At 36.4% G+C, this 12985-nt stretch overlaps 1 protein-coding gene across 1 annotated transcript in view; it reads left to right on the top strand.

The window, feature by feature from the left end:
- Window positions 1-3788: 3788 nt before the first annotated feature.
- Kif14 (kinesin family member 14) overlaps window positions 3789-12985 on the top strand; it is a 68265-nt gene continuing 59068 nt past the window's right edge. The window contains exons 1-5 of the mRNA XM_076831941.1: window positions 3789-4867; window positions 7051-7305; window positions 8708-8795; window positions 11006-11104; window positions 12556-12608. Coding sequence (XP_076688056.1) covers window positions 3789-4867; window positions 7051-7305; window positions 8708-8795; window positions 11006-11104; window positions 12556-12608 — 1574 coding nt within the window. The remainder of the gene's footprint in view (window positions 4868-7050; window positions 7306-8707; window positions 8796-11005; window positions 11105-12555; window positions 12609-12985) is intronic.

Below are 12985 nucleotides of genomic sequence, written 5' to 3' on the forward strand. Positions count from 1 at the left end.
TTTAATTTAATCCTTATTATGACTCTTCAGGATAGGTAACATTATCATCTGCAATTTCCAGTTGAGGAACCCGAGTCACTTAGAGGTTAAGTGACTTTTCTCTGCTAGTCAGCTTTGGACAGGATTTGCAGAGAAAAGTGCCATCTTAGTTTAATAACCAGGAGGTGAAAATCCCTCTTGTGTAACCTGGAGATAAGTAACAGGTGGCTCTTGTTTTTGTGGGCTCTTAATCCTGTAGTTGAAATTAAATCAGGGGTTTCTAACAGAGAAAAAATAAGAAGAGGGGAGTTTGGCTACGTTCTGTGAAGTCTTGTGAAGATTCCCTTCCAGTCACAGGGAGACAAGGGTGAGACAGACAAGGTCCCACTTTACCTTGAGCTCATAGTCTCATGGACAGATTATGACTTAGACTATAGCCCAGCATAGTCTGATTCTATTTAATTTATAACAACTGTATAACTTAAATGGACACAATAATTGCAACACTATTAATTTTCCCTCGTTTTTAAACATTCAAAGTGGATTGGACCTGGTATGGATAGAGAATATTCCTGTGACTTTCCTGGTTTACTAAAATATTTTCTTAGAATAAACTTCTGTTATGCAGTTTCTATGTCAAAAGGTATGAATACCTTTGTGATTCTTCCAATACATTATACTACTTTTTAGAATGGTTTGTTATTCACTCAGCAAATATTTATTGAGCATTTAAAATATATATCAGGCCTATACTAAACACTAGGAATGCACTCTGATTCTGTCTTCAAGAAGCATTCCAATTTATATTAGTAGGTATGTTAATTTTTTTTTATTTTGGTGCAAAATCATTAGCACCAAAATGAAAAAGAATTATTTTATTCCTTTTTAAAAACTTGCTTTTAATATTTGAGTGTTTGCATTATATTTTTACATGTATTATTTTTGTATGCATGTGGACTATTTTGTGTAAAATTTTATCATCTATTTATTTTCTATAAAACTAAAAACATCTTTACACCTCTGTCACTTTCCTTTTTTCTTTTCTTTTCTTTTGGTGATGCTGCGGACTGAACCCAGGGCCTTGTGCTTGCGAGGCAAGCACTCTACCAACTGAGTTATATCCCCAGCCTACCTCTGTAACATTTACTATATTTTTGGTTATCTTACATTTTACTTCTATTATTTTAAGCTATATAAATTTAAAATTCTCATGAGAATTTAAAATTCTCATGTTCAGTTGTCATATTCTCTTGATTATCAACTGAATGAACATTTTCCCAATAGATTTTGACAAATATATTCTATTTTCTGACAGTTTCCCTATAACTAAATTTTGGAGAGATTCTTTAGAGTGAGTTTTAGAATGACAACTTTATCATCCGACTTTTCTTGATAGTTGAAGCTGCTTCTGTTTTCCCTTCTATCCTGTTGAGTACATTTCCATCATGTGCCCATTAAAAAAATACTGTTGCTTTAGAATATATGTTTGGCTAGAGTCTTTACCATTAAGCTGGTAATTTTTTGGAATATATTATTATTGGAACATTTTGAAACTGAATTAAATCTTATGACATCAGCTTTGGACTGTAGTCAGGCCACTTGCAAGTTGTCTGATCTTTAACAAGTTTGTAAACTCTAAACCTCAGTTACTCATCTGTAAAGTGAGGATAATATTAATCCTTATTTCAGAAGATATTCAAGATTAAATAAATCATGTAAGACATCGAGTACATTTTCTACCTCAACGGCTTGCATAAGAAATACTAGAAAAGCATTAATTATTAAGATAAAACTAGGGGTATACAGTCATTTACAACGTGAAGTCTCTTCGATGTAAACAGGACAGACTACGCTTTGATTTATATTAAAGACCGACACGAGTGTCACTTGTCACGTTTTTCCTTTAAAACTCATTTTAGCTGGGTGCCGGTAGCAGCCTAGATCCCTGCCCAGCTTCTGCTGGGATTTCCAGCGGCTCCAGCTGGGGTCCGGGTAGGCTCCACACTGTTGCCTGGGAGATGAGGGCGGGGTGGGTCCTTTTAGACTCAGAGGCCCGAACCCAGGCGCCGGCGCTTCCGGGGGGCGGGAGGAAGTGAAGGCGCGGCGCACGACGCGACGTCCAGCAGCCAATCAGACGGCGCGGCGCCCATTCAAATTGCGGTCACCGCGGGAGCCGGCGCTGTTGGAAGTGAGTTGTTTGGGGACCACTTGGACCGGGTCCCCGAGGTTGCGGGCATTGCAGAGGGGCGACATAGGTGTTGGGGAAGACGAACAGGTGCTTCCCCTCCTGACGGCCTCTGCGACGCGGGCCGGTGTGCTTAGGCCGGGGGGCTGTTCTGTCATCAGAACTCTGGGTTGGCGGAAAGAGGGGTCCCGGAAGGAAGGGCTCGTCGCAGTGCCTCTGCCGCGACCGGGAGCTGGATTTAGGGCTGCTCCGCCTGGCCCTCACCGGTAGAGGGTCCCCGAGTCGGTCGGCTCTAAGAGGTACATTGCCACAGCGACTAGGCGAGAAACAACCCAAGAATCACCGGGATGTTTTAGTTTGGATTGTGACTTATTTTCTTAAAATGTTCTTTCTAGTCCTCTTTAAAATGTGGTGGCGAAACTCCTCAAACAAAAATAGTATTGATTGGGTAAAAATTTTAGTTGCAGTGGGGTTTCCAGAATCTATTCTTGCCTTCTAATTTATTTCATAATAGTAAGAGTCTATATTTTGAAAAGTTTGAAAACTTGACGGAAGATGCTTATAACCTGGCGATGATGATGATGATGATGATGATGATTTTTTTGTAGCGATGACCTGTTGTTTTTTATGTAAAACATAAAAACACTTAAAAGCGAACTTCTATTATTTTATTCCTTAATAGTAATCATCTGCGAATGGTTTCAGCCACGGTCATTTTACAAGTTAGAATCAGACATGCAAACTTAAAGACTTGTTTTTATATCCATCTAAGGAGTTTGATGCAGAGTTGACCAGAAGCCAGGGTGCTTAGCTGTAACTACTTTTTTCTTTATTTTAATGCATGATAGATAGTGTTGGCATATATTTACGTGCACACCTGTGTAGTTTGTTGTCTGATAAAGGGCAGGTGACCTGCATCTCATCTTGCATAGTTGTTTTTCAACATAAGCAATATGTTTTAGTACTTATGTCTGTGGTACTTATTTGGCAATTATCTACCTTGTGATATCAGTCAATTCCCTCTTAGGCATTACTGTATTTAGCATATATCCAATAGGTGTATATAAAGATGCTTTGCTCCAAACTGATTTATGTGCTAGGATTTCCTTTAGTACTTTGTCCCACTTTAAAAAAAAAATGCTGTGGGTACTTAAAAAAAAAATCTATTCTGATGTGTCTCAAGACGTTTGACCCATTTGACTTGATGTAAGGGCTATCTGTGTATTCCTTCTATTCTGAGAAGGTGAGAATGAGGGTCTTGTCTTTGAAATTTACAGTATCTGCCAGAGACCCTGGCATATAATGGAACACTCAGTAAAAATTTGTCAATAATGACTGAAAGCTCTTTGAGGACACATTTATCAGAAGTGACTTGAAAGCAATAGGTCAGCTGGAAGCTGTGATTTATTCTAATGTTTACCTCTGGGAATTTACTTTGAAAATTGCAGAATCCCTCTATTTTAAAGCTTGTTTGTTGTTTATGCAACCTAAATCTTTTTTTTTTTTTTTTTTAGCAGATATTTTTTTGAAAACAATACTATGAAAATGGCTGGAAGTCAAATGAGCATACAAAGAAGAGCTTAGATTCTTAATAATTTTCTTTTTAAAATAACTTGCTTCCAAAATGTCAGTACACACTGCTCATAATAGAAATAATAGTGAAGTCCTTGGAGTTCCTTCTTCCTCCAAGAGGTCATCACCAAATGCACTCACCGATAGTAGCCAACTTAAGCTGCATTTGAAATTAGATATGTCAGAATGTGAAAATGATGATCCATTGTTGAGATCTGCAGGTCAAATCAGAGACATAAATAGAACTTATGTTATTTCTGCCTGTAAAAAAACAGGAGATATGCCTCTTACCCCTAATCCTGTGGGTAAATTGACACTTCAGAGAAGAGCCACAAGGAACAAAGAGTCATCTTTACTTGGCTGTGAGTTGGGAGACACAACTGAAAAAACAGAAAATCTTACATTACAGCGACGTGCTAAAGCAGATTCTGTGGAAAAAGGGAAAACAACACAGAATATGGGAGATGAAACAGAAAAAAGATATGCTTCACTGGAAATTAGGACAAATGTGAAGATTATAAATAGTGACAAAAACTGTTTTGTTGCATCCTCTGCACATTTAGCTGAAGACCCAAAAGACATTGAAGCTATGGTTGATGGGAAACATAAAGAAACATTTTCTGTCCCTAGTGTGGCAAATGAACATGTTATACTTAATCACTTAAGGAATAGAGCACCCAGTGGCTCCCAGGGTTCAACTGAAGTTGTTAGATCAGGATACTTGGCAGTGAAAACTGTTCAGAACAAGTCTGATATCAAAGTGTCAGGAACAGGGAACTTATATCATAGAAATATGGGGAAGGATGCAGCAAAAGATTCAAATAAATTTGGAAGCCTCGAAAAAAGAACCCCTGTGAAATGTATAACAGAACACAAATTGACACCAAAGCATAGCACACCTCAGTTTAAGAGCCCAGCTACATCAATACTGAAAAATAGGGTGCAGAACCTGCAAGTTAAGCCAAGTCCCAAAATATCTCTTTTTGGAAATAAAAGGGAAAGGTCACAAGAAAATACACTCCCTCCTGAAGAAGAAACTATAGTTCTGAACACCACTAAAGAAATAGATGCTTTGAAAGTGGAGAATAGTCAAGTGACAGTTGCAGTACGTGTGAGGCCTTTCAGCAAAAGGTATGTTATGCACTCTAAATCTAAGGCCAAGCCAGCACCATGTAAAGTGTCTTTAATTCCTCTCTGCTTTTAGAAAATCTTGCATTTTCAAAATTGTTGGAAGATTTTTTTTTTTTTTTGTGGGGACGGTATCAGGGATTGAATTTAGGGGTACTCAAACACTGAGCCACATCTCTGGCCCTATTTTGTATTTTAATTAGTGACAGGGTCTCACTGAATTGCTTAGCACCTCGCTATTGCTGAGGCTGGCTTTGAACTTGGAATCTTCCAGTCTCTGCATCCCCAGCCACTGGGATTACAGCAGTATGCCACTGTGCCTGGCTTGGCAGAGTTTTTCTTTTCTTTTCTTTTTTTTTTTCTGTGGTGCGGTGGATTGAACCTAGGGCTTTGTGCATTCGAGGCAAGTATTCTATCAACTGAGCTATATACCTAGCCCCTCTTTTTTTTTTTTTAGTTGTAAATGGACACAGTACCTTTATTTATTTATTTATTTTTATGTGGTGCTGAGAATCAAACCCAGTGCCTCACATGTGCTATGCAAGCACTTTACCACTGAGTCACAACCCCAGTCATTGACAGAGTTATTTAAGTTTTAGAGAAAACTTTTAGGTTTAGTTGTAGTGTGTTATTTTTTATGATGGACTATAAAAATTGTAATTGTATTCTGTATATGGAAGTTTCTCTAGATATATTGCTCTTAAGAAGTCTGAATGAATGACTTAATTCTGTAATGGAGTATGCTTTCAATTCCATGACTGAAATTTCCACCTTTCCCCTAAAAAAGAGCGATAACAGGTCATTCATTTCCCAAAGAGGTCTTTCCAGAATGCTTTTTAGAGTGGTGATCAATAGCATCATCATCCGTGATTGATATATGTGGTGATAAATACAGTAATTTATTTTGATGGCAAAAAAATTATTCTTCAAAGGTAACTGTGGGTGGATAGTCATAGATTAAAGATAGTGTTAAAAACAATGAATATCGGGCTGGGATTGTGGCTCAGCGGTAGAGTGCTCCCCTAGCATGGGTGGGACCCGGGTTCGATCCTCAGCATAAAGGCATTGTGTTGTGTCCATCTACACCTAAAAAAAAAACAAAAACAAAAAACAATGAATATGATAAAATGTGAATGTGGAATCTTTATTTTAAGATCTTTCAAGGAAGTACAGTAAAAACTTCAGATTCAGTAGTTTTTAACTTGATGCTGTGTATCTAAGCAAGTTGGAAGTGGATGTGGTGACTGCTGCTTTGAGGAAGCAGCCTCCAGTTTGGACCTAAAATGTCATAGGTAAAGGCAGCTTATTTTATAAAGGACTTTATTGTGCTAACGGCCTTTTTAGTAAAAATGGGTTAGTGATAAAGGGAGAGAATAGGGTGAGTTGTTTTGAGAAAGTGAGGAAACCTAACAGAAAAAGCCTTAAGAGCCATGAAAGGAAGAGAGGCAACAGGAAGAATGGAACTAGTAGATGACCACACTAAAGAGAACCGAATAAGAGTCCAAGTGCCTGATTCTAGACTCGGACAAGCCCTAAAAGCAGAGGTGGGGCACTTGTCAAACTGATGAGGCAGATGGTTTCAGAATAAATTTGATTTAAATTAAAGCAGATTCTAAGAGAAATGGGTAGGAGATTATTGAAGGGGCTAACATCTAGGGCCAGACAAGGAGTGATACCATTTTTTGTAGATCTAGAGAAGTGAAAGAATTGCATTTAGGTTTGAGATGGAAGAAGGATAGACATGAAGATTTGTGATTTAACAGAAAAAATCTAGCGGAAGGAGAGACCTTTAGATCAACAGTGACAACAACTAGTTGCCAAGAGACTTATGATTTAAACTTGAAATGTATTTTATGCCAGTTTTATATATGTTTGTACCTCAAAACCTCACTATAATAAAGATATTTCCAGATTTCAACTAAAATATGTAGATAGATTATAATGTAGAGTTCAAGAGAAAAAGAGGAAAGATGTTGTAAAAGCCAGTTAGGTTATCTAGAAAAGAAATCTGAAACCCATTTGAACTGGGTTTCCTAGTTTTTTACATAAAACTAAAGAATTACCTTACCTTGGAGCAATGTTAAATTTAATTAGTTTTTAGTGTCTTGTTATATTTTGTGGGAATAGTACTCACAATAATTACAGTAACTTGTCTTTTTTCTTTTTCTTTCTTTTTTTTTTTAAAGAGAGAAGATTGAAAAAGCATCCCAAGTGGTCTTCATGAATGGGGAAGAAATATCTGTGGAACATCTGGACATGAAACAAGTTTATACTTTTATTTATGATGTTTCATTCTGGTCTTTTGATGAATGTCATCCTCGTTATGCCAACCAGAAGACAGTCTATGAGACACTGGCGGCACCACTCCTAGAAAGAGCCTTTGAAGGATACAATACCTGTCTCTTTGCTTACGGTCAGACTGGCTCTGGAAAATCATACACGTAAGTTGTATTGCACATGTATTTATTTAGAAATGTTTAAATTTTCTTTTGTGAGAAGTAACAATAGAATATAGTTTTTGCTGGGCACTGTGGTGCATGCCTGTAATCCCAACAACTTAGGAAGCTGAGGCAGTAGGATCACAAGTTTAAGGCCAGCCTGGGCAACTTATGAGACCTTGTCTCAAAAAAAAAGCCAAAACAAACCCCAAAGGACTGGGGATGTAGCTCGGGAGTAAAAAGCCCTCGGGTTCAATCCCATTTCTAGAGAAAAATACCAGAATATAGTTTTGAAACCACACAGATCTGGTCTCTGGTCTCATCCATTATTATGTACCAGTTTTTCAAACTTTGGTGAGTTAGTTACTTCTGGGCTTTAGTATATGCAGGAGATGATTTACCTTTTAAATATTACTGGCTTTTTTACTACAATTTATATTTCTTGTATAAGCTGAAGCCCAGAGAGGTTATTTTATATTATGAGAATTAATAGTAGGGAATCTTAGTCTCTGTCTAGTGTTGGGCAGATCTTAGGAACTTATATCCATCCTGTATTAACCTGTATGAGCCATTGTCATTGGGCAAAAACATGGCTAGAAATTTTTGGACACTTTTATATATCAAGTAATAGATAGCTTTCCCTTTTATTTATGTCTTATACAAAGTACCTGGTTTTATTTTTAAAAAATTCCAATGAAATATTTTTAAGTCAATTAAAGGTAAGACATAGCATGATATAATAACCAAGGTTGACAACAATTATTTGTATATTTCAAAATAACTATTATAGAAGATTTTAAATGGAGAAATAATAAATGTCTGAAGGGACGAATGTCCCAGTTATCCTGATCTGACCATTACACATTATATACATGTGTTGAAACATACCACTGTACCACATAAATATGTGTAATTACTGTGTCAGTTAAAAAAAATATTAAAACAAAGGTAGGGTTAGGATTGTGGCTCAGTGGTACAGTGCTTGCCTAGTATGTGTGAGGCACTGGGTTTGATTCTCAGTACTGCATAGAAACAAATAAAATAATACATGTCCTAGAAAGAAATATTCAGAATTTTAAGAGCAATTAGCATTGAGTTCTTTCTAAATTCCAGGCACTGTACTTATACCTTTTGTATTCTCACAAACCTTTGAATTAGATACCCTGTTATTCCTATTTTACAGAAGAGGAATTTGAGGTTTTGTGAGGTTAAGTATTTTGTCCAAGGTCACATCTAATAATTAGTAAAATAAAGATTTAGATTAAGGTAAATTTGGCTTTGGAGCCCTGATTCTTAGATACTATGAACTTTAATTAGTTTGTTTGCAGCTTCCTTTCCCCAAAAAGAATTTTTAAAAATCCCCAAACTAATTAGTGTTATTTCTCCCTTATAATGTATTTTTCAGGATGATGGGATTTAGTGATGAACCAGGAATAATTCCAAGATTTTGTGAAGACCTTTTTGCTCAAGTAGCCAAAAAACAAACCCAAGAGGTATGTTCAAATTCAAATCAGTGTCACAGCCTCTAAGGAAATGCTTAATACACTCTTTCCTGGAACAGAGGTGTAGAAAGGGTGGGATGGGGATTCTAAATTCAGAAGCAATTCTTATAGGTAGACATTAATGGAGGTGTTTTCTCTTTTGTCTTCTCTTTCTTTGCTTAATTCCTTGTGTGTATGCCTAGTGGCTCACAGTGTGATACTTATAACTCTTACATTTGTCTCTGTAGTCAAGCAGGTGCACACACTTAAAAAAGGACAGCAGGCAGACTCTTGGACAATGTGAAGCTGAGAGTAGTGAAGCTGGAGTTGGAACCCACATCCAACTTTATAAGCTGTGCTTTTTCAGCTCTACTGTAGCTGAGCAGTTCCATGCTGGCTTCTCCTTTCACTTACTCATTCTTATGTTCAGCAAGTGTTTACTGAGAAGCTCCTGTTGCTAGGCGATCTCTTAGACCAGTTTTTCTCAAATGTGCTTGATCATGGGAATCATAAGGGATGTGGCAGGGTCAGCGGTATGTGTGCATGTCTGTGCATGCATGTGATGCACACGTGATCCTAAAAATCTTTTCTGAAGATTCTAGTTAGTCTAGAGTATAGACTGGGAATTTGTAATTTGTAATTTATACTTTTATAAGGGAAATTGAGAAAGTATTGTGCTATATTCGGGGATATTGAGTTAGAAGACCTAGCCCCTGTAGTCAAGGGACTATAATAGGAAAACTGGGTCAGTAAACATCCAGGTACAATCAATTGAATGCTAGTGAATTTGAGTAAACACTATGATGACATTGTCTTACTCCTTTCTCTGTTGCTATAACAAAATACAAAAGATGGTAATTTGTACAGAAAAAAAAATTTCTTACAGTACTGGAAACTGGGGAGTTCAATATCAAGTATCAGATGTGGACCTACCTGTTGCCTCATAACATGGCATAGGGTATCACCCTATGAGAGACAGGAGTGTGCTAATTCAGGTCTCTTCTTATAGAGCCATTAATTCTATTTTGCAAAGACCTACCCTAAGTCCTCAAGACCTCATCTAACCCTAATTATCTTCCAAAGGCCTCACCACCACCTCTAAATAACATAAACATTACAATGTATGGGTTTTTGGGGAACACATTCAAACCAGAGCAAGCAGGAATAGGAATTTGAGAACATGTAAGGTTGGGGGAGACATGTTTTTTCTTTTGTTGTTGTTGTTTTTTAGAAGATAGGGCAACTTAGTTTGTTTTTGAAGGACATGGCAGTTTAGCAATTATAAGGTTGAGAAAAAAGAGGGGAAGGACATTTCAATCAGAGGGAGTAGCTGTGCAGAGATTTGAAAGAAATCTATAAATTGTTTTCTTTGTTTTAAGCATGAAATTTGAGGTGGAGGGTGATGAGAGGAAACTAGGGAGGCAGGCAGAACTTGGCTCAAGAAGTATTTAACAAACCAAGCTTCTGGAAATCTAGAAGGCTAGAAATCTAGAAGTTTTTTAAGCAGGGAAATAATATAAGCATATTTACTCTTTTTAAAGAAAGATAGCTCTGGCCAAAATGGGAGAATGGATTGAAGAGAAGTAGATTGGATGGAGAAAGACCAACTGTGGGACTTGATCTGGATAAGACAAAACAAGGAGCTGAACTAGGTAGTGACAGTAGGGGATGACAAGGGAGCAAACACTGAGATCTTAGTAAGTAGGACTGATACGACTTGGTGCCTGTTGGGTGAGGGGGGTGAGGGTGAGAGGAACCAGAGTGATACTGAGGGCATTTACTGAGAACACGAGAGGAAAAACAAATATTTGATGAGTTCTTTCTTCCTGTTGGATACATCGCACCTTCATTACCTTCTTTTTCCTCTACCCCCAGAAATTAAATGGAGAATAAAAGAGGAATTGGGATAAATTGAAACACAATTGTCTGAAGGCTTTAAGATGGAATGTGATTCGAGGCCAAGTTTAGATGGAATAGAAGAGTGAGGAAGCCATGGGCTTGTGGAGCAGAGGGTCTTCTGTTGACTGTTCAGATTTTGGAGGGAGAACAATTTGAAGGTAGTATAAATCAGGGAGAGATAAATGAAGTGAAGGCAGCGGTCTTTAGAATGATTTTGCAGAACTGGGAGGTTTAAATTTTACATGGAATGACTGTACAACTGATGTGCAAAACATGCAAAGAATTTAAAAAATAATTGATTGCTGTGTTTCTGTTTCTACTAGATCAGCTATCACCTTGAAATGAGCTTCTTTGAAGTATACAATGAAAAAATTCATGACCTTCTGGTTTGTAAAGGTGAAAATGGGCAGAGGAAGCAACCAGTAAGATTAAAACAATTTATTATTGTTATTTTAAAATTTCTGATTTTTACAAATGCATACAATTATGTGAATTATTTGGATAATATGGCTTAAAGTTTTATTAAAATGATTTTCTATGATAGTAAATGCCTGGGACTACAGTGTAACTATGTTGTTATTTAGAAAATAAGCTGAATATTATCACTGGTAGAAATTAAATTAGTTAAGATTTAGCCACTTTTTATGTTAATCAAGTTGTGTAAAAGTTAAAAGGTATTCTAACGTTTAGTTGGTGTGAGTAAAACACAAAATATCTAATAGTCTGTAAATCCAAAAGCAATATAATTAGAAAAAAAATTTTTTTTTGTAGTCATAGATGGATGGCATGCCTTTATTTTATTTATTTTTATGTGGTGTTAAGGATCCAACCACGTGCCTAGGCAAGCACATACTAGGCAAGCACTCTGCCACTGAGCTACGTATAGTCCCAGCTCCAAGTTTTTAAAAATCATATTTTTATAGTGGAATATGTATTTCATTGGGTTATTTAGCAAATTTATATTTTATAGATAATCTGTGAAATAATTATTTAAACTTTTTGAATCATTGCTATTAGAATTTTTAAAAATCTTTTTGTAGTTGTAGATGAACAGCATACTTTTATTTTATTTTTATGTGATGCTAAAGATTGAACCCAGTGCCTCACACATGCCAGGCAAGCACTTTACCACTGACCTATAACCCTGCCCTGTTATTAGAATTTCAGAAACTTTTAATTTTGCAGAGAAGCTTACAGCACAATAAATGAATTAAAAAAAATTTTTTTTTGAGTACTAGGATTGAACCAAGGGGTGCTCTATCACTGACCTGTATCCCTAGTCCTTTTAAATTTTTTTTTTTTTAGGCAGGGTCTCCTCAATTGCCTATGCTGGCCTCAAACGTGAAGTCCGCCTTCCACATCCTTCTGCCTCAACCTCCAGATTAGCTGGAATTATATGCATGTGCCACTGTTCCTGACTAGAAATAAAAATCTTGTTAGTTTCCTTGCTCAGGTTATGTAGTTTATTATTGGCAACATTAAGAAACTTAAACAAAAATGCTGTTTTCTTCTATAACTTCCTTGCATTTTAAATTTTTCGGTCACAAAGTTTAAAATGTAAATATGAAAATGAAGAAAAATTTAAATGTTTGAAATTTAGTGTTTGTTTTAAAGGAAAGCATAAATAATTGTTATTATAGGACTTAAGAATAAAAAACTAGTAAGACATTTGATGTAGAGGATATTGTTGCATATTGTATGACTATAATTAGTTTTGGTATTAAAGCAGTTTTAGTGCCTGACAGATTTGTTTTTTGAGAGTAGTTAGTTCTGGATAAAGAAAATCTCTACCTTGAACTCAAAGTATTAAAAAAAAAAGATTTATAATCATATTTTATGTGATATGGTCATACTCTTAATTTGCTTCTACTAGCTGAGAGTAAGGGAGCATCCTGTTTCCGGACCATATGTTGAAGCACTGTCGATGTAAGTGTTGGGCTCCAAAAGACCTGGGAGGAGGAACAGATAGAGTGACTGTTGCTCTCCTGGATCCTTACTGTTGTTCTCATTAGCCTCCCCATCTCTGAACCTTGGATAATGGTTTAGCCTTCTACCCTTAATGTGGTCCAACTAAATTTTCCCTCTTTCCATATAGAGTGTTAGTTTTTTAATTTTTATATTTGTATCTTTCACAGCACCTATAAAGTGCCTGGCATAGAGTATTGATTAAATTGAGTGTGAAATAAATAGATTTCTCTCCCTTTACCCTCTTCTTTCCTTATTAAGATAAAATTAAGATAAAATCTTCCTCTCAGTCTCCTTTTTTATTTTTTGGGTACTAAGGTTTGAACCCTGGGTGCTTA

The sequence above is a fragment of the Callospermophilus lateralis genome, chromosome 13, assembly GCF_048772815.1.
Source record: "Callospermophilus lateralis isolate mCalLat2 chromosome 13, mCalLat2.hap1, whole genome shotgun sequence".
Classification (NCBI taxonomy): Eukaryota; Metazoa; Chordata; class Mammalia; order Rodentia; family Sciuridae; genus Callospermophilus; species Callospermophilus lateralis.